We start from the raw sequence: 25465 nt of genomic DNA on the forward strand, positions 1-25465 counted from the left end.
CCCAGCATGGACAGTAGAATACTTCAACAAGTGTTGCCAACTCCATTTTTCAAACAAACACTCCGTAATAAATTACAAAACAAAATTAGGTACTGTTGGGCGAGAAATTGTACGAAAATGTAAACACAGGCCTATCTGATAAAAGAAAATGAAAACAAAATGAACTGAATGGCATATTTTTTCACGCTATAGCCTAGCCAACTGTTTTAAGGTCACAAGGAAGTGGGTGAGGTTAAATTTACATCAAAGTTGCACCACCCGAGTGTGACGTAATGTCACATGGTATTATCATGTGGCCAAGGTGGAACAAAAACGAGCCCTGTGGATCTTCTAAACCCCTTTTGTTCGCTGACGCTCGCTCAGCTAGGTTTTGTTACGTAAATAAATCATTTTTTATGAATTTTATATTACGTCAAGGCCAAATAAGTATTATTTTTGTGTTATTTTAATGATAAAATTATTGTGAAGATTTTAAAAAATAATTTTAAAAAAAAACTTTCCTTGTCCTGGGTTTAAACCCACACCAGAAACGATTTTTATTACTAACTCGTGCACTAGTATGCTCGGTCACGAGAACCAACAGCACCTTTGCTTTTGATTTGTGCTATATGTATGCCACGTGGTGAGAAGCGTATAACATCAGCCAGTGGCTCAGTGGTAGAGCGTTCACCTCCGGTGCTTGCGGTCCCTGGTTCGATCCCAGCTCGCGCCGTGTGAACTTTGTGGTGGAAAAACACCGTGCTCGTGCATTTTCTCAGGGTTCTCCCGTTTCCTCTCACTTTCTTCATTCCACCACTTCATTCATTTCTCATCATCACCGTCTCCTTTAGCCTAACCGACATAACCGTGGGACGTAAAACGAAAGATTTCATTTTTTCTCTTTGCATTTGCATAACACAATTAACATTGGTAATATTTCAATTCAATGTCTTTTTGAGAATTGTTCTGCTAGTTACAGTAGCTAAGTTTACTAAGGAATTTGGAGATAATCTCGTTATGCACTCAGAGGCCTAATACGAGGATTATTTCATAAATAATGAACACTAATTTTTAGTGACTCTGACCCGGCACACACGTTACGATATACCTGTCAAGTAAAACTCACCGGTATACCGGAAAGGTAGGACCTGTGCAGCCTAGAGCACACACACGCAACGGTAAACCTGAAGATTTTAACTCAGTCGAGAGATGGAGAGCAAACAAGAAGACGACGACCGACACTCCCTCCCTATTCAAGGAACTAACCACAACTCACCTGAACACTGCACAGGTGTGCCGGTTAACTCAGACACACGCTCAGGTCTACACACCTGTGCAGGTAGTAAGAATTTTGATTCTTCTCCGGTCGCCTGCACAGGTCGCTACATCTGTGCTGTTTGGCCTGCAATGACTGCCACACACGCTTCGGTTTACCTATACAGGTAAACCTAACCGGTATACCGGAACGTGTGTGCGGGTCCTACACGTTTACTGTTTGGAAGGGTCTCTTTACAGGCCTTCAATATATTCTCCCTGCTTGTTAATGACTTAATCTCAACGTTCGGGTAGCTTCTGTATTCCATCAAGGACATCATCTTTGTGAAGCTGTCAAATGGTTTCGGTAACGTCTGCAGAAATCTCTCCCAGACATGGAAAACAACATTCATGCGTACTTGTTTCAACTTTGTTAACAGATCGTAGTCTGGTGGACTCATGTTTGGACCATAGGGAGTATGAGGTAACATTTCTCAAAAGTATTTGCAAAGCTTTTGACGCACGGCATTAGCGGCGTGCCAGCAAACGTCGCGGAGATCAGTGGGCCTGCCTCTAGCAACTGCGATCGGGTTTTCAGTTTTTTGCGCAGTTTTAGCAGGAATTCGTAACAATGCGCTGCTGTGACACTTCTTCCACATGAAACTCTGTTCGTTATGGTAATGTCTTGGTAATCGTAAGCAAAAATCAGCATTTAGATTAACCTTTGATTGAGATCAGCGACATTTTTCTGGTCTTGGAGAAGATTGAGCTCTCCACTTGTTGGATTATGACTTCAACTCCTGTTCACAATATTTGATTCACATTTTGTCAACAGCAATAATGCGACGCAGAAAGTCCTCATCTGTAATGCTGAATATTTGTTTCATTACCGTTTCACTGTCCAGACATGTCTACTTCTGTTTAGCAGTCTAAAAGTGGGGGGACCCATCTGGTAGATTTTTTCTTCTCTGAATCATTTGTCAGAATTCAGTGTAATGACGCACATGGAATTTCTGTGATGTCAGAAAGTTCCTCACATGTCACACGGCGATCTTGTTCAATTGCATCTGCCACAAGTTGCCGACTCCTTTCATCGGTTGATGATTTCGGCCTTCCTGGTCTTACATTATCCTTTATGCTCACACGACCACTACCGAAACGAGTAGCCCAACGAGAAACTGTAATACGATCCGCTGTTGTCTCACCACAAACTTCACGCAAGGCATTGTGGATTTCTGTGGGTATTTTACTACGCCAAGTTTCAATTTTTAAGTACAATATCTGATCTTCAATAGACACGTTACCCAGGACACCTTCCGCCTCCATTTCCAACACTTGTCACAGCCACACTGTATTCATTAGAGAGCGCACAAGAACAGTCCTGCTGCGTTAAGACCTCAGCTTCACCCCGGGATGAAATGTTTACCCCGATTTCATTATTCACTTCGCAGTGTTGTTATAGCGTGCATTGTTTATGAAATTACCCTCGTAACAGTAAAAATGCATGGTTATTCTATATTGGTTTGTTTCGCGATAGGGTATGCATGTGCAGATAGGCATGATCACTCATTTCGTACCCACTTTGAGTATTATTTGAACGGATTAAAATTGCAGTGGTACAAGCCACTTTTTCAAATACAACAAAAAAACTTACATACAAAATCCAGATCTAGATAAGTCAATCTGTTAGCAAAAAAACTAAAGGCAAAGCTTGATTCAACTGCTAACAGATGGCAGTGGAAGTTTTAGTGATAAAGAAGATAGGTGTTTTGTTTTCGAATTTATTACAGTACCTTTTGCGTTAATTTCTAAAAAAAAATGGTTTACACCATTGTAATTCTAACCCATTCGTGTATGATCGTACTATTTATTAACTTTGCTGTTTATAAATACTTGTAAAGACTTGTGATGCAATCCAATTGCCGTGTAAACAGAAACAACAAAAGCAATGTTTACTTCTAACTTGAAATAACTACACAACTGTCAATATAACTCTATGGTGCCAAATGAAGTCTCTCTCTGTGTGTGTATGTGTTCACTGACGTTCTACAGAAAATGACAATGCATAACGTCAAACTCGGCCCACCACTTCATCATCTGTAAAGAGGGTACTTGTCAACGACATACTTTCCCCTTGCCACAACTATACACATATATGTACGTGATTCTCTTGGTCTAATGCTCAATAGAGAATGACAGAGCGAAAAAACAGACATTGGAGCATTTACCAAATGACAGGGTGGAGTTGCCAGTAATAAAAATAAAACATCAGCTATAGAAGGTCAGACCAGTTTTTTTTTTATCTGAAAGTTGTGCAGTCAGCGTATCAGTCATGGAAAGGCTCATGACATCTGTAACACGTGACTCAACGGACTTGTTGACCAGAATAAGCCTATGACCCGGAGACAACTGAAAATCGTCATTATGTGTGATACTATCCTCATGAGCATGTACGTACGTAGGAGGGGTCCAAAACTTTCGGAGGGGGTCCAAATTGAATATTATGATAAATTATGTTAAAATTCGTAAAATTACCCCAAAATTAGACTAAATTTACGGAAAAGTCGGGATTTCTGGGGAGTCTGGACCTCAGAACTAAACCCCTCCGTAGGTCCCTGTCAATGAGTTAGATTCTTCTCTTTTTTTCCTCCTATATCTATCCATTATTTTCTTTCTTCTTTCTGCGTGGGCTCGTGTGTTTTATAAAGAAATACACTGAAAGGCAACTGGAAGGTCTATGAAAGTATGAGGAAGTGAGAGTCACAATAGAAAAGTGACTATTTTTCTTGTCAGGGTTGGCAAAGTTCGAGGTGTGAGCGTGTTAAAATTTCCGTGTTGTAACCGCTGAGACCAAACAGTTTTTTTTTGTATAGTTTGTATTCAGTCGCATACGGAACCAAATACATGCATATTTGTGGTCTTCGAGGCTATAAAATTCTGCACTAAATCTGTAGAGTTCACAAAGAGTGTGCCAAAATAATTTGAATTTTGGGCCATTTGTGCAATAAGGTGTTGCCAAAGAAAAAAAGACAGCACGATAACTGACAGTTCAGGGTTTATAAAAATTAGGGACGGGCAAAACCGGTTTTTATAAAAACAATATGAAACCGGTTTCTAGAAAAACCGAAAAACCGATATTTCGGTTTTCTACAGAACCGGTTCGGTTTTCACCGAAACCGATTTCGGTGAAAACTATCGGAAAATTATTTCTGTGGAAACGGATTCGGTTTCCGGAGAACAACGAAACACTATTCTGGTCAGAAATAGAACACATTTTGGAAAAAAACGGAACCAGTTCTGAAGAAAACCGAAACCGAATCCAATGAAAAACCGAACCGGTTTTGGAGAAAACCGATAACCGGTTTCTGTGAAAAACCGAACCCTTTTTTGGAAAAAACCGAAAAACAGGTTTTTGTGCCCACCACTAATAAAAATGGAGCGCTACACGAACGAACAACGCGTTTTAATTGTGAAGCAATATTTTAAAGATAATGAAGGTTTGGCAGCTATACTTTGCAATTTTCGTACAAAATATTGTAAGGTTCAACTTGTCTTAACATCATGCTGTAACCATGTATGTACTACACGTGTTTGCAATAAACAGCTACAACGCAGACGACAGTACCTAAGAGGAGTCGCCCACCATTGTCAACAGTCGGCAAGACGGAGATCACCGAAGGTAGAAGACATTTTAGGATAAAAGATAGCAGCACACCTCAAGAATCATCAAGCTCTCCAGATTGATCAAACCACCAAAAGCCCTAAGGCGCCTGACCATTGGGAACACCTTACTCTCTCACGACGCTTGGTCAATTGAGAGATACCCTTCCTAAAGGCCTTCGACGCTTGGTCATTGGGTTAATTTTCTGTCTCACGACTCCCGGTCACCAAGAGACATTTAATTACACAAACTCTCATTCACTCTCACGACGCCTGGTCAAAGAAAATAACCTCAGCTACAAAAGTCCTACGACGCTTGGTCATTGGGTTCCTCTCATACATATTAGAGAAAACTACGTACCTATTGTAATATACTTTTGTACTCAACAAGATCTTTTATAATAAAGGTGATGGTAAAGTTCCATCTCCCGTGTACGATATTTGCTCTACCTTACATAAACTGAAAGAATTTTACAATGTGGTCGGAATACTGATTTAACTTCACCAGCTGTGAAGAGATTCATTAAAGATGTTAGGAGGACGATCAATTTGTGATCTTAAACATTCTGGCCGTCCTTCAACAAGTCGTTCAACACAAAACATTGAAGCAGATCGTGAGAGTATTGCCGAGAGTCCAGAAACATCAATGTGACTTTGTGGTCAAGAATTTGACATTAGAGTCGGTGGTTCAGTGGTAGAGTGCGTACCTCTGGTACTTGGTTCGATTCCGGGCCACGTAAGTTTGTGGTAGACAACATCCTATTCGTGTCTTTTCTCCGAGTACTTTCGTTTCCTCCCGTATTCTCATTCCACCCATTATTCCATCATTATTTACTTGTCTTGATCATCCTTCGCGTACCTTCGCTTAACGGGCATAATAGTGGGACGTTAAACTCAAAGATATTTCTTTCTGAAATTTGGAAGACCGTTTCTCATCTGTGTACCGAGACAGTCATTTTTTCTTTCTTTCTTTTCTTTTTTTTTGGGGGGGAGGTATGTTGGCTCAGAGGTAGAGGGCTTGTATCTGATCAACAGAATCCCCGGTTCGATCCCCGGCCACGTAAGTTTGAGGTGGATAACATTATGTCTGTGTGTTTCTCGTGGCACTCCCGTTTCTTCCCCTTTCTCTCATTCCACCAATTCTTCAATCATCAGTCTCTTGCTTCAATCATCGTCTCCCTCAGCCTAAAAGACAAGGGTGCCGATCCTGGGAGAGCCGGGGGACCCGGGTCCCCCAAAGCTCATGTGGGCCCCCTATTGTATTTATGAATATACAATATTTGGCATAATTTGAATGCAATTTGTCATAAGATCCTCATATATATACCTTCTGCATCTCAATGCCCCCCCCCCAAATTTACAGAGAAATCGGCGCCCTTGCTAAAAGCCATAATTGTTGGATATTAAACTCAAAGATTTCATGTTTTTCTTTTCTTTTCTTCTTTTAAACGAGTTTTACCTGCTCTTATTCGAAGGTGAAACAAAACTATATTGTTCGAGGTCGTTTCAAATAAACTCGTACAATTTCCTTCGTTTTTCGTGAAAGAGAACTTCAAAATCTAGTTTCTAAGAAACGATATTTTCAGTGCACAATTGAGTAAGGTTTCTCAGGATTTTTAATCGCGTAGTTAAACACAGGAACGGATCCAGAACGCACTTCTAAGAGGGGGAGTTATGCATTGTAATACTGCTACTTAGAGCTACTTTTAAGAGCTCCAAACTCTGGGATGGGTTTTATTTATATATAGAAAATAAGGAAGTTTCCTCTTCTGTGGGCCGGGCAGTTGCCCCGATTACCCCCTGGATCCGCCCATGGTTAAACAGATATAATTTTCCGATAAAAAAGATTAAAAAGTTGTCCTTCATAGATTTTAAAAGTAAATCTGTCTTAAAATTGTTTTGCGAAAGTGAGACTAAGTCCGTATCTTACATTTGATTGCCAGTAACTCAGGACCCAAACGCCTGCACATAATAATATTTCTCAAGGTTGATCAACATGCCAAATTTCATCCAGTTCAGATGAGTTTGGTTGATGCTTTATCGTTTCCCAAATTTTGCATAAACTCAAACACTCCAAATATCGTGTCCAATAGCTCGGGAACCAAGATACCTGTACATAATAAACTTTACACGCTTGTTTAGCAAGTCAAGGTATTTTACCATGCAACGTTTGATTCAGATCGGATAAATTCAGCTAAACTTGAACAATGTATATAGTGTCCTTGATTTCGTTCTTGAAGGACGAAAAAGGATATTATCGACAAACTTACCAAGAAAAGAATGAAGATATAGTTTGATGGACATGATACAAAAAATAATAATAAACAAAAAAAGTTTTGTTAATTTCTTCTGCCATGCAAACTAACAGATGTCTCACAGAATATCAAAGAAAACAGAAGATGTATGATATCGCGTGTCTATGAGATATTACACGTACATAGCATCAACGTCACATAGGCAATGCAGATAAATAACCTTCCCAACTTCAGAAGTTTCGTTTATAGCTTATGTCGTGGCGGATATTCTATATAAGATACAAGCCTTTTTCTTTTTTAAAAAAAAAGTTTTTTATTTTCTGAAAGGAGAGAAAAAAAGAGCATAACAGGAAGAAAAAAGGTTTAGTGAACATAAGATGGATAGCCAAAGTCTTATCTTCCAAGTGCTAGAAAATATTGGAAAAAGGACGCCCCCGTAGCGTGAGCTTCTTGTTTCATGAAAATGCTGCTGCATGAGTCATTTGACAAACGTCAAAATAGTTTTTTTTCCCTCTAACATTTGTGCCACTTTTCTGGTTTTGAATGTTCAGATAGTTTCATATTCATATTACAACTCAATATAATAACAGAATTTTTTACAGAAAACCTTGATTGTAGAATGTAATAATGTTGTTTTTCTTCCACCGTAACCTTGACCAATTTCTAAAGCTAATATACACAAGGACAAAGGGCAAAGAGTACAATCGCAAGTGGGATAAAAATAAAAGAAAACGCATTACTCCCACAATCCTGACAAATGAGCATGCATTCGATAAATGTCGAATCCATTTTGTGAACCGTGATTTTTTAAAATACTGTTTTACACGTGATATTAAGAGCTGTAGTGGTTTGGCAGGTAAGGTGTATGTCTACCGATTGTGGGATCTGGCATCGATCATCGTTGATACGGAAATTTTTTCTCACTCAAAGCTGCTGAAGAATTCAACAAGTCTCTGTAAAATGGTATCTTGTATTGTTTGGCCTAATCAATCGTTTCTCCTAACCAATTACCCAATACATTTATGACAGATAATGGCGGATTTTCATGCAAGCGTTTGTTGCGTTCGTTGCTTGCGATTTCTATGTGTAGCCAACAGAAAGTTGTGTTACACGTAGAACCGTACTTAAACACCTTTCCCAATTGGCTACTCAGCCACATCGCAAGTAGGGATGACCACAAAGTTCCGGTTCCGGCGGAACTGGTTCCGCGTAACTGATTCCTAGGGATCCGGTTTTCAGAACCGGTTCCAGACCTGGATTCGAAAACACGGTTCCAGAACTGGATCTTAGGAACCGGTTCCAGATCTGGGTCCGAAAGTCCCCAAAGCCCCGTAAAGGAGGCACAAAGTTCACCTTCAAAACACTGCAAAAAGGACCACGCGCTTGTGTCCTTCCCGCCCAGACCCGCTTGTGCAACCCAGAAAAAAAGTTTTGGTCCACCAGTGTGCGTTTAGCGAAATGAGTCTGCCAGTTTGCTTGTTTAGCCAAATTTGACAATCGCCCACCGCCTGAGCGCCAGTCTATCGCTTCCACCGTTTCATTTAGCACACTGTTCACAGCCTGCCAACAGCTCGGATTTAGCGTATTGATGGACACAAAATTCCGGTTCCGGATTTTCTAGGACCGGATCCGTTCAGAACCGAAAACCAGTTACACCAGAAACCGGTTCTGGCCATCCCTAATCGCAAGCAAAGAACGCAACGGATGCTTGCATGAAAATCCGCCCTAAAGAATTCTGTCTGCCTTCGAAGGCGAAATAAGGATTCTAGCTTTGTCTATTCCTAATTTCACCACACCAAAAAAAGAAAGAAAAAAAGAAAAATAAAAAAAACATGGTAATCGGGAGAAATTATAATTTACTAGAAATGTATTTTATTTTTTTATTTTCTGGACATTCAACTTTCAATTGAGCTTTCAGACATTCAGAAGTAAGCAGTTCCAATTATATTAAACCCTCGGCTTTATGAGAAACTATAAACTTTTAATTGGCTTTTCAACCAATTAGGAATACTCTACTGATTTTTTTTTTTTTTATGTAAGAGAGAGTCTTCAATGTTGAAACTTAACATTTTGTGTTAGTGATTAGAAATGATTGCCATGTGAAATAACAGGAAATAAAAATGAATCAAATCATGGAAAAATAAACAACTAATTAAGCTTCCTCATTTCCGTTTAGAGTCGCTGAAGAAGTTTAAGGCTTTCCACAAAGTAAAAAATCTTGACCAAGTGGTCAACATAATATCAAAAATATACAACCATTTATAGACACACAAGTATTTCTCCATTGTTCACATAACTTTATGGCCTATGGAACCTGGAGGTTCAATGCAGCGTTGACAAAATCTCTCGATTCACTTCTATCCTTGGCCGACTGGATCCAGTTTTCTACTTTGTATTCCTATTTCTGTGAGATCCATCTTAATATTGTCCTCTTATCTACACCTAGGTCTTCCTAATGGTCGTTTTCCGATTGATCTTCCAGTCAAGACTTTGAAAGCGTTTCTAGTTTCTTCCATTCTAGCTACATGACCTATCCACCTAAGCCTCCTAGACTTGACGACCCTAACAATGTTTGATAAACAGTACAAATGATGGAATTCCTCGTTATGACGTTTCCGTCATTTTCCATTCCCTTTTCTCTTTGGTCCGAATATTCGTCTCAGGATCTTGTTCTCAAATACTTCCAGTCTATGTTCTTCCCTCAGAGTAAGCGACAATGTTTCGCAACCATACAGTACAACAGGCATGATTATAGTTTTATATTTTAAGCTTCAAATTCCTCGACAGAATTAGCGACAACAAAAGATTTTGAACTGCGTAATAACATGAATTCCATGATTTTAGTCAACATCATTTAATTTCTTTGAATATCATTTTACTATGTTAATATTGATTCTTCACTTAATAAAGAATTCTCTCTCTTTTTTTTAAAAAAAAATCGTCTCCCGTTTTACAGGGAGGAGAATTCTCTATATAATATTTTGTAATCCTATTAAAAAAAAACTTATTGAGTATTTTGTAATAATCAAACAGATGATTAGTATCACGCAAAATTATTAGTATAAAATTGTTATTCCAGTACGTCCGTTACTCCACGAGAAAACTCCTAAACAGAAATGAATTTTTCATCTTTGGAGGGGGGAATGGATTGCTAGAGCCGAATTCGTTAACGGAGTCAATATCTTATTGAATAAAAGCAATAATTCTTGAATGAAAACAAATTGTAGAATTACGTTTATTTTGCTAAAGTATTTTTACACTTTGTCATTAGAATAATTGCAATCAAAATTAACGTCATACACGAATCAATTTTTAAAATCTAATTACTCAAGAAAATGTCGATTAACAGTAATCTCACCCCTTCTACACTGAGAATAAAATGTATGTGGCCTACATAAAATCGTTGAGTTGATTTTGAGTTTAACGTCCTGATCAGCACTGAGGCTATATGAAACGTGGACCTACTGATTAACGTGGAATTCAAGCCACATGAGCTTCCACCGGGAATCGAACCCGGGACTCCCACGCCAAAGGCACGTACGCTAACCGCTTAGCCACGAAGGAGCTCTTACATAAAATCGTGTTACACTTGTAAATCCTGTAGTTTTTGGGCTCAACGTACATGAAACGTATAACTGAAAACGCATGTTTTATAATACTTTCTGCACAAGTGTTCCATCTGTACTAACTTTCCGTATAAAACAATATAGGCGGTCAGGATTTCATACAAATGGACCTATATAACATATAGTTGACGAAGGTAACATACATATATGTATGTAATATAAGGAAGACTCTTAGATATCAGATATTCTGCAACGGCATGATGCATTATCTAAGAGCAGTACCTATGTAGCATACGGATAACGTATAGTCCGTACGGATTTCTGTAGTAAGTAAGAGGATTCCGTATATTTGTAGAGAATTCCGTATTTTTCTGTCCGGAAAACGGATTTTCCTCAGTGTAAATTGAAAAAGCTATGATCAACAGAATATTTCTCTCATAGAATAGACCTCCTATACATAATTCAATCTTAAATGACATCTTTCGGCATTAGAAGTCGGAGAGATGTCAAAAATACTTTCAATTTTGGGATAGTTTAGAAGTACAATTGTTAAAAAAATGAATCCTAGCTACGGAGGGGTTTTCGCCAACGCAACATTAAACTTGCGGTGTAGTTTGTGATAGTCGGCATAACAGTAATAATTATAATTTATTGTTTAATAGCATGCGTTGAGTCGCGATTGCAAATTTTCGAAACACAGCTACAGAATGAGACCTCTGCTATCTTAACCGATTCTCACATTGTTATAGATTTTAGAAAAGTATTGTCTATCATTTATTTACGTCATGCAATAAAAATAGGACTATTTCAAGTGACTTACATGTTAGAAACAGCAGAAGCTAGGAAAATATTCTCAGTTTAGAAACATGTTTGAATCAGAATAAGTATAAAAAGAAAATCATGGATAATGCGTTTAGCGATTCTTGAACACTTCTACATATTTTAGAAAACTTTGGTCTACACTGATAAAAACCTGTTCTCCAGACAGCGGTATATTGTACAAATATATGAAATCCTCTTGCTTACTACAGAAATCAGTACAGAGCAGGGATAAAAGTGGATCTGAAAAGGTGGGGGGACGCTATGTAGCGACATGACGCCATGTTGTTCCTCCTGACTATCTTTGCCCATTGTAATTTTTTAGGAGCTGGGGGACACCGTACATATTTTCGTATTTTTACGGTTATAAGACCCACATTTATATTCTTATAATCGGGTATACCTTATACAAGTAAGTGTCTTATATACAAGAAAATACTGTCATATCTTAACTATATATAAAACTACATGAGCTGACATAAATTATTGAGCACTTCCTGTAGGGCCACAATGATTACATTTTTGCTTGATTGTAGCTTTCCGGAACTAACCCCCAGGAAAATTGCTAAAAGTGAATATTTTTAATTTTTTAGGGGGGCTAAAAAGTGGATGAAGAATTTCCCCATTTTATTTAAAGGGTCCTTTTTTTGAGTCTACACTCTCATGTTTTAGGTACAGTAGAGCGTCGATTATCCGAAGTAATTGGGGGATAATCGAACTGTACATGTTTATTTAACAAAAAGAAGTACTGCACAGTAAATTTATTCATAAAAACAGGCATCTCTTTAAGTATTACACAGTAACGTACAAAGGCAACTTTAGTAGGAATATATAGTATGTGGTACAGTTTATTAAACAAAAATATGTACATATTACATACGCATTTTACATGAACAATACACACAGTACACAAAATTAACGTTTAAAAAAATCCTTTAAGCGAGCGAGTACACAGTTCGGTTAAGCGGTCGTTCGGTTGACCGACGTTCGGATAATCGACGCTCTACTGTACTTAGAATTGGAATAAAAACTTGAAATTCGGTATGCTTGTACGTTTTCGTTAGCACTAGCAAGGTAAATTAGTAAAAATAAAAAAATCCAACTTTAGCGTGGTTTTATAAGGAACTGACAAATCTTTCCCATGTTATTTATATGGGACACCTTTTACACCCTCAAATTATTGAGCACTTCTTGTAGAGTTACAATGATAAAATTTGACATGATTGTAGCTTTTCGGGGCAAACCCACAGGAAAATTGCCAAAAGTGAATATTTTTAATTTTTAGGGGGTCTAAAGATTGGTTGAAGAATTTCCCCTTGTTATTTAAGTGGGCTTTTCTTTTACCTATAATCTCATGTTTTAGGTACTTAGAATTGGAATAAAAACTTGAAATTCGGTATGCTCGTACGTTTTCGTTAGCGTTACCTAAGTGAATCATCATAAATAAAAATTTCCAACCGTAGAGTGGCTTTATGGGGAACTGAAAAATCTTTCCCATGTTATTTATATGGGAAGTATTCTACACCCCAAAATGTTTAGGCACTTCCAGCATGATTAGAATTATGAAATTTGGTATGATTGTAGCCTTCTAGGACTAACCGACAGGAAAATTGCCAAAAGTGAATATTTTTAATTTTTTAGGGGTCTAATGGGGGATGAAGAAATTCCCATGTTATTTAATTGGGCGTTTTCTTGAGATACAAAACCTTATCTTTATATAGTTGAAATAGGAAAATAAACGATAGAATTGTGGGTTCAAGAAGTGCGAGGCCGTAGGACGAGGAAACTCGGGGGCCTGGGGACAGAGCCTCCAGCTAGCAAAGGGCTAGTCTTATATATAAGACGAATCCTATTTTCGCGGTGTATTTTAATGAGTAAAAAATGCATCTTATACACTGGAAAATACGGTACTTATGGCATATAAGTTCGTAATTTGAATTTCCGCGCAAGTTATGAACCAAGGACAATTGATGGGCAGTATCCTATCAAAAAGGTGAGTAACATATTTTTTTTAAAGGGGGTTTGTGTCGAATTTGACCAAGAAAATAGTGTATCTATAACCATAACATTTATATCCTTGTACAGTTAAGTTGCACCAAGAACTCAGTGATGCCAACCAATGGGAAATATTTCATTTTATGGGTATTTTTAAAGGTTATTTTTTCGAAAAGGAATAAAGGAAAATTTTGTCATAATTGATAGCTAATATGAGTTTTTTTTGTCGACAGAAACAAAAAATTCTCTTTGGGCGTAAAGTGGACCAATGACGACTCATTAATCTTGAAATTATTGTTAATTGTCAAATTTTGATAGCAGAAAATTCATTCTAGCGCAGATGTAACTTGTGATTTTCAAAACAAGCTCCAAGAAATGTAAAGTGTGCTTTAGTGTTTTTTTTTTCTTAATACAAGGAATATAATTAACAGAATAATGTAAAATGCAAAATTTGAAACAACGAACTTTGAACATATGCTACGCAAAATGACTCAAGAATATAGTTATTCTAATATCCTTACGTTAATTACAATATGACGACACAAAGGAATTCTGTCAATACTAAATTCTGGCTACAAAATGCAATTGAAGAGTCCAGGGGAGAAAAGGGGGATGTCCATTTTTGGGCAAAATTTAGATTTTCATGCCATCTTGTAGAGCACGCTGAGCAGTTTCATTCAATATATCAAAAAGGAAGAAAAGTTTACGATTAGCCTGCTATAGCCGTTTAAAAATCCATGTAAAATGGAAGAAGGGGGTATCGTCATCACTAGAGCAACCCAAAAGCATAAAAAGCACAACAGCAATTTATACATATGGTTTGTATCTTCAACATGGTTGTGATTGTCTAAGGGTCGAGAAGGAACTAATTTTAAAAGCATAATAAAGCATAATTTTGGAAAATAAAGCATAATGTAAAATATATAGCACAATTCTTGGAAAATTCTGTTTAACTGTAAGTTTAACATACTGTATTAATATTTTTAACCAATATTTACAGTGCAAAACCTTTGAGAACATAACAATGCAACAATGAAAAGCTTATTTTTATTTCTGTAAACTTTTCGGTGTAATCCTTTGAAGTGGAGAAAAGAAAAAGGAAAAGAAGGAGAAAATTTTCCGCCAACAATGAATAAATAATAGTTTTATTCTAAATGTAACTGCGCAGTTATGTGTGATGATTAGAAATGTAGAGAAAGTGCACAATAACTCCACATGTGTACCTATTGATCTTGAGCACTTTTGGTGGTATCTTTTACTTTCCCTTTCTGTATATATGCACCTCTAAGGGGCACACAAGTGATAAAAAGATTGACTCGAGTAAAGCATATCACTTCATAAGTGCATTAAGTAGAAAGTTCATTAAATATGAAAGAAACTGGTTGCATAAAATATTAATAAATAGATCAAGATATTTAGAATATTTAATGTATAGTAAATATTATACATTAAACACGATTTATGTTAAACACTGATTGAAACAATAAAGCATAATAAAGCATAATTTGGGAAAATATAAAGCATAATTAAGCAAAAAAAAAAAAGCATAATATGGGTTGCTCTAGTCATCACTTACAGTGGTAAAAGAGAGGATGTCCACTTTTAAGCAAAGTTTAGAGTTTCATGCCATCTTGTTCTGTCACGGACATGCATGCAATACAGGTATATTTAATGAAGTATTATATACTAAATGACTTTAAAATATATCACGCTTGCCCCAGAACCTGATTTTTAATATTCTCTTTAGTCGTCAAATTTTCTTAAGCAACCGTACCTTCCCGTAAGCAATGTCGGATAGTCGTTTATACGACGTTGACTATCAAATCAACAAAGTCAATGAGCCTTTGTACCCCACTTGATCTCCTTGCCCCATTCTCCCATACCCGATACTGGTTCGAGAATAAAAGTACATTTCCAAAATTTTCGTTGAACAATAAAATACTAGGTTAATCAGTTGAGAACAGTTTGACTAGGATTCTATGATCAACATGATAATTATTGGTGTGATTCACAAGATCTTTTCCTCTTTTTAAAAGATAATTTGCCTATGTATGTCGGAAGAAAAATGGCAGAATCTGTAAGCTTTGAAGGTCTTATGCAGCCCAGATGCTCAAAATTTCTATATAGAACTACCAAAAAAATAATTAGCGTAGTAAAGGATAATAAAACGACAAAGGAAGTAAACAAATCTATTTTTAATAATATTGTTTATAATTTTAAAGAAACAATCTCTTTTCTTTTTTCTATCGTTTTGCCTGCAATAAACCCCTTTTTCCCAGTCATGTCGGATTTTTTTTTTTTTTCATTCTTTTCCTTACAATATTATACGTTGAGCATAAGATTTTGCAAACTAGTTTTCAATATAATAACGAACTTGTAAACCAAATTTGAAGCATTTTCTACAATTATTTAGGAAATAAAATTTTTGGAACTTTAAAAATCGTTTCCTGAAAAAAAAAAAAAAAAAAAAACTAGTAAAAATGGGCATCCGCCTTTTCCCCCTGTACTCTTCAATTGTTTTCGCCAACATTTTCAACTGTCCCTTTTAATCAGGAAAAATATTTATTCATCAACTACTTGATAAATGTAGATGCAGTGGCGGTTTTAGCCGGGGGTCTAGGCCCCTTAGGTTTTAAGTGACAAAAATAATTTAAGCTATTATTTATATATTTTTGGAAGTGTATAGTAAAGTCATGAGATATCTATCATAATCTGGGGTCTGGCTGTCCCTCCCCCCCGTTTTTACTTTCTAGAACCACTACTGCGTAGATGATTAAAATTTACGAGTACTTAACTTATGTATTGAAGAAAATTTGGCATAAATTGTTTCATATTTCATTTTTTTTTTTAAATTTTAATTTTGTAATTAAAAGAGCGTGAGAAATCCAGTAGCAAAATGGGAATTTCTGCCTCTTGAGATGAGGTTTTATAATGTTTCGGGTTGGCATCATTGCAAGGACTGGACACAGTATAAAATACAACCGTTCAAGATAGTAAGAACATTTTGTCAGAAATGGACAATGCATATACAGTATATGTAATATATCATTCAAGGATGGCTCTTAAGAAGAAGTTACGTCAGTAGAATATTCAATTTTTTTATATATATATATTTAGAACGATGTACACTCATGTCCAAAATGATTGTCGCATATCTATAACTGTCTTCTTGTAAGAACATAATTTGATAATAATTTTGCAGGGTAATTTTAATACTGATACTATGTGTATAATTGGGAAATGTATATTTGTAGTAAATTTCATAGGAAAAGAAATATAAATATGAAATTTATAGTAAAACAAAATGTTGCTAAATGAACAAGAAAGTTTTATTTTCGTTTTATTGTTCTTATTTGCTGCTTTTTTGACATTAAATTTACCACATACTTGTCTTTGCCGGTTATACACATACTAACATTATAAGAAATACCGGACGAATTCGTTATCAAATTATATTCCTACAACAACATATTTATAGACATGCGACAATAATTTTGGACATGAGTGTACATAAAATTAGTACATTAAACAAGCTTCAGATTTTGTCCTCGTAGATCCTTATTCTCAATCTGCACCATTTCTGCAAACAAATTACAAATTACTTATTTTATAGGAGAAGATATTGTTATTCTATGCTGTAATCTATTCAAAGAGTGGTCATTTTACTTACATCACTGGATATTACTCAACTATGCACTAATATATCTTAATGTTACCTTGCTTCTTGCCCGGGGTTGGAAATCTTCTTTCGAAGTCTTGCGACGTTTGTCCTTCAAGATCATACGAGCCGCAGCGAACGCCATGTTGTGAATCACTTTTGAAAAATGTTTATAAAACGATTATCCAACTTCAAAACCGGTTGATAACGTCGCGTAATGGAAACGGTGCTATATTTGTATAACAAAGCAGGTGTAATATTTGTTTTTAAATCTCTCCAAATCACATTCACAGTTCTATAAAATCGCAAACTTCAACAAGTGTTATTGCATCGGAATCTTCAACACTTTGCGCACATTGTTAACGAAGACAAAAATCATTGTTAACACACACTCATAACCAACAATTGCATAACAATGAGCACAACTGTGCGTTTATTTTCGTAGTGCTGAAAAGGCTTTTATTAATTAATTAATTAATTTATTTATTGCTTCTGTAACAAAACAAATGCACTGCCTCAAGGCTTCTGTGGTGTTATTGTTGTTGAATTATTGTTGTCAAAACAATAGGCTTTTGTGAAAAGAATAACAATTTTTTTTTAAACTGTTATCAAAGATGAGTGACACAAGAAGTAAACACGGTGCATTGGTAGAAGCAAATTTTCCTCTATTATTGAACCTGTAGCATTCAATTTGTTAATCAATTGTTGAGCATCCATTGTTGCGCTACGCAAAAGCTGTAGATTATAGAGATAGGTCAACAATTGGATGACAAGACAAGTATTCGTGTTTTAAGAAGTTATTTAGCGTACCACGTAATAGCATTGTCAGACAACATGAGATAATACACAGCCATATTGGTTCAACGTTTCCGAAATAGTCCAAAGAAGTTCAATGCACAGCTTCTTGAAATCACACTGCTGATTATTGTACACTCTTCTCCAATTGTTCACTCCTAGGAGATAACCAATCTTTGGTCCACGGGAGTTGAAGAACGGCGTATTCTGTAAGAATATAGAGTAACATAAAAGATTATCAATACAGGAGTATTGTATATAAAAAAGATCATCCTACCGCCTCGAGAAACGTTGGGAAGCAACATTGAACAGTTGTGACGTACAGGAGAAATATTTAACAATCAACACTGGAAAAATGTCAGGAATAAACGCTAATTTTTCGTTCAGTTTACGAAGATTTCAGAAGATCAAACACTATCCCGTAGTCAGTGGCTTAGCCAGGAGAATTAGGAACTCAAAAACCTCCAAGTCTACGCATAATATTATACAGTTTATGCTAATTACTTGGAGCAAAATAAGAATGGAACTTAAATTTAGAAGATGACTACCTTGTTTTCACATCGTAATTATCCGCTAAAGAGTCCACTAGAACTGTCCTTTTAATGAAAGGACAGTTTTTATGAAGGACACGTCATTAAAATATTCACGATGTGGCAACAGTGTTAACAGATCTTCCTTCTACGATGTCAACTATTCTAATTTTGCTCCAAGTATAAGACACATTTCAGTAAACTTCAAGAAAACAATTCTTGCTAAATTTCTCCAAAGATAGGTACTGGCATCACTGCTGAGAATATTCATCCTAATTTTAGCTTCTCTTCAGTGCTGCCAACTTAGAAAAGACGTTTTCTCTAGAACATTTCTAAAATGCTTTAAACATAACCCACACTAAAAATTTTAAAATGTATTTGTTCAGTTTTGTTTAAAAATGAGGTCTGTAATAGTGCTTAAAAGTGTAGTAAAGTTAATTTGGATGTGAAAAAAATTAAGATATATTGAATAAATACAAGGTTTCTTAGTAAGTAAACTCATTTTAGTGGATTAAGATGCGCCATAATATACAGTACTTTAGTACAGTAGAAATTAGTATATAATAGAAAATTTTCTAAGACATTCATCCCAAAAATTGATTCCCCAAAATCTCTTCTAATGCAGTATTTACCTAGAAAATTTAGAAGGAAAACTTCCAAGTTGGCAATTCTGTGTCTAACTTCCAATCAAATATTGCAGCTGATTCTCAGGGTTGTTATATTAGAAAGGTACACTTAAACATTTGAAAAGAACAGAGCAGTATGCTTTAATTTGAACATTAGTTAACAATTCAAGTGGTTCTGCTAATCTTTCAAGCAAACAGGGGCGGATCCAGGACTGACTTTTGGGGGAGGGGGGCGGTGGGTTGTAATACTGCTATTAGGGCTATTTTTAAGAGCTCCAAACTGTGGGATGAGTTTTGTTTATATATGAAATAATAAACTTTTGTCTTCTAGTTGGGTTGAGATCGTCCCGATCGCCCCCCCTTGGATCCGCCACTAATAAATAAATTCTGTTCGTGAAACTAAATAGAATCAAGACCACCAAAATGGATTTCATTCAAAACCAGAATTTAGCAATATAAGTTAGAATAATTTAAACATTTTAAGACGTCATGTGATGATTTCTTTCCTTGATTGCAACTAAAACCAAAAAACTTAAGCAGTGATGCCGATTCATGGGGAAAATCGGATTTTATATATATATATATATATATATATATATATATATATATATATATATATATATATGTGTGTGTGTGTGTGTGTGTGTGTGTGTGTTGGAAAATTTTCTCGAAATTCGTTTATGTGAAGTGCAATCTATGCACAATAAAATGATAAATTTCTTAACCCTATGTACACCACAATTTTAGATAAACGATGACAGCACTAATTGAAACAATGGTAGTATCATAACAAATTCAGACATCATTAAATGGCGTTGTCCTGCAGAATAACTTGGCTGCGAATCAAACCAACAACAAAGTTGCAACGGGAGAGGAAGTTCCACAGAGCATTGTGATAACCACACGACAGCAGTATGGCCTTCCAGAGAATGCTATTGTGTATTGTAATTTTGATCAGCTTTATAAGATTGATTCTCTCACATTATAGATGTGGGTCTGTATCCTAAAACAGTCGCGGCGATTGGACGTTAAAAGTGGGGGGGCAAGACATGAATATTTGTATCCTCCCACTTTCTTCATTCCACCATTTCCTTCATCCTGATCATCTAAGTGAAATTATAAAAAACATTCCAGGCCCGAACCGGTAGAAATTTGATCGAGATCGGTAGGGTGGTTCAAGAGATATGATGTCACAAACAAGGTCTTTTTCATTTTTATACATATAGATTACCAAAGCACACTTTAGATTTTTTTGTCATTATTTTAATGCAATTATGTGTTATTACTAAATATATACGTATAGCAATATATAGAACACTCTTCATCGAAGAAATCGTCGTGACAAGGTTTTATACTTACGACATTTCTTCCCAGGAGAGATTACGTCCCGCGTAGTTTAGACCAGGGGAGATTCTGTATCGCGAGGTCAGGACCACGAGGTTTTTATTATTAATAATAATAATAATAATAATAATAATAATAATAATAATAATAATAATAATAATAATAATAATAATAATAATAGTAATAATAATATTTGCAGTAAAGAAAAGCATAACAGTTTTCATCTCCACCAAATATTAAACTCTTGGTACTCACAAATTAAGCTGTTATAAGCCGTCCCTTTCTTAGCGTCCATCTGAAATCTAAGCGTCCCTTTCAGCACTGACACCATGTGAGACGTGGATCCACAGTTGGATGTGGGATCTCAACTCACATTAGCTCCCCGCTGTAAATGAATCCGGGTCTGCTACACCGAAGCTGCGTATGCTAACCATATAGCCAGGAGATAATTCACAAGTGCATTATTTAAAAAGAATAAAAAGAATTCATGATGATGGTAGATAAATTTAATAAGCTGACCTTCTCTTTGATACATAAATCATATTTCGGACGCATTAGTTTGAGGTCAAATGGATAGTGTTAAAACAAATGGTCAAACAAATCCCAGCATGAATTGCTTGATTGTTGTCAAATACAAGAACTCAATTCTCGAACAGTAGCGAATACCTGTTCCATTTAGTTAGTTATAACAATTTTCATTTGAAAACTAGTCTTGTCTTTGTCACAAACAAATTCCTTATCATTGAAGGTACAAAACGAGTTTTTTTTTTAAATAAATAACATATATAGAAGGAAAATCAAAAAATAAAGAAAAAAAGAGCTAGTTGCACTTCAATATTGAGATTGAAGCTCGATATTGAATTCTATTAAAAAGGATTACTATCTTTGTAGGTGTGTTTGCTTTATCTTTCACTAACATAATAGATTAGTACTTAAAGAAAACGACAGGTACAAAGAGATTGTATTTGTAATGTTTAGGCCTTTCTGAGTGTGAGTGCTTTTTCATTCCCCTTTGTTGTTAATGATGGGGTAGCATACTAAAATCGTGGCTTTAAAGATTTGTTCTTTCTGGAGAAAGGGAGGGGGTTCTGATGTCATTGCACAGGGCAGCAAATTGTCTAGGACCGGCCTTGACGCTTCTTTGTCGATGCGCCTCTGCCTTAAGTTCACGGAGTAACTTCAACACCAATCCTAATATTACTTTTATAAAAATGCTATTCCTGTGGCGCCCTCTGTTTGGCATAATATGTACTACCTCTGCTGTCTATAATTTGATACACACTTATTCGCTTGAAGAGAACTTTCGAAAACATTAAAAAATGAGAAAAATCTTTGCAAATGTTAGTAGTTCGTATATTCCAATACAGAGAACTTGCATTAAGTTCTTTCCTTTATGGTTGATAACGGGATCATTTGCAACCCTAAATACGGTCGTGGGTTCGTGACTGAACGTCGTCTAAAGAAAGGTCACACACACAAAAAAATGAACTGTACAAACTGTTGTTAGAAAGACTTAAAAAAAATAAAAAAACAGAGATTTGCGAGATTTGATATTGCAATCCAACGACCTAGCGGCTGGGATTTAACACAAAAAAATCCCTCTGAAATCAAAGCAACACGCAAATTGTGTTAATCAAGACACATCGATACAACATAACCTACCAGCATGTTTACTAGTTTCCGACTGCTCATGCATAAAATGATATAGAAATTTAAATCATTTGTGAAACATACTAAATTAGCCTTATCAGTATTCAAATAACCCACTGCATTGCACCTATTTTTTTGGCGTTGTTTTTACCTTTTTTTTTTACTGTTCAAAATGAATATTAAAATATTGTAACGAAAATCGGAAGAGATGCATGAGTCTAGTGAGATAATTATGTAGTATTTGCAAAGGACTTGCGTCATTACTAGGAGAATATGTCACTGTTGGAAATGTGTGTGTGTAATCCTTAGGACCACAGAAACAAAAGATAGATTCACTCCGTAGTGAATAGTGTATTTTATATATATATACAATACATAAATTAGTTGGCATGGTAGCTCGGTGATAGCCGTACAACGGTACGTTGTATATTCGTATTGTAAATCTGTACTCTCTTGTAATTCTGGGTTATAAGATATTTTAAATATGTACTAGGCTGGCTGGTTTTTTGTACTATTAGAAGAAGAGAAAGAAAAGATATGTTAATTATAATGTTAATGTATAAAGATATTCAAGTGTTTTTAAATAATGAGATTTTGGATATGTCGTTGTCAGGAGCAACCAGAGATGAATATATAAAAATAAATGGAAGGATTATGACAAATTCATCTGCCATAATCCTTTCATTTGTAACACCACTGGTTCTTAATTAAATAGTTCTTGAGCCACAATATCAAAAACAGAACTTTGAAGCGTAAATATCATTTTATTTTATACCTTCGTTTAATATACTTATTACAAGCGATTAACTTCTTAAATATCAATTCTCCTGATAACCCTGCAATCTAATAATCAACAATCTCACTTATTTATATTATTCTATCTTTTGGTAACTAAGGAGCACTAAAAATCTTTTTAATACAATTTTTCTTCTTCTTTACAAAATATGCTCCGTTGTCGCACCTCTGATCACCATTCTAAGATCGGTACAGGTAAATAATAATACAACATACCGTTGTATCTGGCGCCACGAACATGGATTTCATTTATTTATTAACAATAAATGAAAAGAATCCTGGACCGTACAAGTATACACATTTTGATCAGCCCTTGTATATACATAAAATTATATTTTACATCTGTATCATAAAATCAATCATATAATTAAGCATATTCTTTGGCCTTACATTGTAATATAAATATCAAGGTACATCAACAGAAAAATAACAATAATAATACGGTCCACAATTTTTTGATTCATTGGACTATATTTACTATAATGTGCATAGTTTAATTCATGAAGTTAAATATAATTGCACTGAATTAAATATAAATATGTTCTCTAATAGAATTGATCCAGATGTAAACACGGAATAAACATTCTACGTGAATATACATATAGAACACATAAAGGGCTTAGTGAGTAATTATAGTGTTGTGAACACAATAAAACAATATAACATACTTTAACATTGAAGAAAATAATTGTTACACTAGAAAAATAGTTAAAGATAAAATAACATGAAGAAAAATACAATAAATAAGTTATATAATTATGAAATACGACGTTTATCTCGTTTTGAGATTGAGTTCCCTCTATTATACATTATTTATATTAATTTTACTTATGATCTCAGGAGGGATTACACTTTTGATTAGGTCCATCCATTTCTTTTTAGTATTTTCGGTAGGCCGCCAAAATAATAAACTGAATAAAGAACACATTAACCATAGACATAAGCAAAGTCGATCTAAAACAAATCTGTCGGACGCCTTTTTAATGGTTCAAGTTATTCGTTCAAAGGGCGCAATTAAGGAACATTGTATTCCGCATTCTTGAGTAGAATCGGATCGATTGTATGCATACACAGAATTTGGATTTCTGTTATTATAATTGCTACCACCTATGAACCGACTTTGTGCATAATTACGATAATTGTTGTTACTTCGATTATAAGTTCGGTGATTATTTCTGAAATTCCTATTATTATTTCTTCCATTAGGTTGAGTTGCGTTACCGGTATTATTTGGATTACACGCTCGTTCATTAAAACGACGATTGCCATTTCCTTGTGTGTTAGAGCTATTTCCATTCTGTACACTTATATTGCGAATATGAGCATAATTAATAGGATTACGGCTAACATTACCCTGACCTCTATTGGGATTTTTATTATTTTTCTGCATCAAATATTGACTCTCGAAGTTCTGCACTAACATGACCATATGACTGAAATTGACACATTGTGCAGACATTAACATTTGTTGTAATCTAAACGGCAATAGTATGCGAATTGAAGCAATTATACGTGATTCCGGATGATTAGGATTTAGTGCTTTTAATTCATTGTATGTCGATACTACAAATTCCGTAACATTTTTGTGGCTTCGGGGATCGAAAACTTTGGTACGCAATAAAGCATCCCTGTTAGCAAGCATAAAGTCGTTTTCATAATTGGATAGTAGGGCCGCTTTAAAATCTGAATAAGCGTGGAGATTTTCTCGAATGACTTTGAACCACGTTAAACATGGAGGTTGTAAGACGTGTGGAAGTATCTTCAGGAATTTTGATTCTTTGATTCCTATCAAGTCGCATTCATCCTCGAACTTCTCGATAAATACCCGTGCAGGAATATCATCAGGTCCACCGCTAAATTTGGTCAATGACTTTACCTCGCTAAATCGCAAAGGTTTGTCATTATTATGAGATTTTGAATATTTACCGTAACATTTTGAATTCCTACGGGATGAATATTTCTTTCTTCTTCCAACTTCGGTACTTCCTTCACTGTATCCCGAAGACTCACTATCCTCCAAAACTCGATGAGCTGTTGCTGGTTCTGGTTCCTTAAAAGGAGACTGATTTCTATAACCACCATCATGAGAGATTACTGGTTCTAATCCATTATACATAGCCTGGTTTCTATGTCCACTGTGAGACTGATGTCTATGTCCACCGTCGTGCTCTTCCTTAGTAGTATGGTACCACTCTTGCAAACAATTCATATCCTCCCGGAGTTCTCGGATGTGAAAGGTGTGTTCGTTAATTACCGATTCCATGGCTTTGACCACATCCTGCATCTCAGTGTAATTTTGGGATATTCGTTCCATCTTTTGGTCATACTGCTTACATCTCGTGGAAATCTGTTCCTCCAATTGACCTTCTATTTTACGATGTAATTGATCCATTTTATCCTCCAGTCGTTCCTCAATTTTAAGTTGTAATTGCTTTAGGGAGTCCTCCAATTGTTGATGGGTTACATTCTGGAATTCCTCAAATTGCTGTTGCGTAACCATTTTTTTGTTGGAACTCCTCAAATTGTTGTTGGGTAACCA

General features: G+C 35.6%; 1 protein-coding gene across 2 annotated transcripts in view; it reads right to left on the bottom strand.

The window, feature by feature from the left end:
• LOC145671429 (calmodulin-like) overlaps window positions 1-25465 on the bottom strand; it is a 592217-nt gene that overhangs the window by 422067 nt on the left and 144685 nt on the right. For both annotated transcript variants that reach the window (XM_081740612.1, XM_081740613.1), the window contains exon 2: window positions 17245-18188. In XM_081740612.1, coding sequence (XP_081596738.1) covers window positions 17245-17331 — 87 coding nt within the window. In that variant the 5' untranslated portion in view covers window positions 17332-18188. The remainder of the gene's footprint in view (window positions 1-17244; window positions 18189-25465) is intronic.

This window comes from Thermobia domestica, chromosome 15 (genome assembly GCF_964235325.1).
Source record: "Thermobia domestica chromosome 15, izTheDome1.hap1.1, whole genome shotgun sequence".
Taxonomy (NCBI): domain Eukaryota; kingdom Metazoa; phylum Arthropoda; class Insecta; order Zygentoma; family Lepismatidae; genus Thermobia; species Thermobia domestica.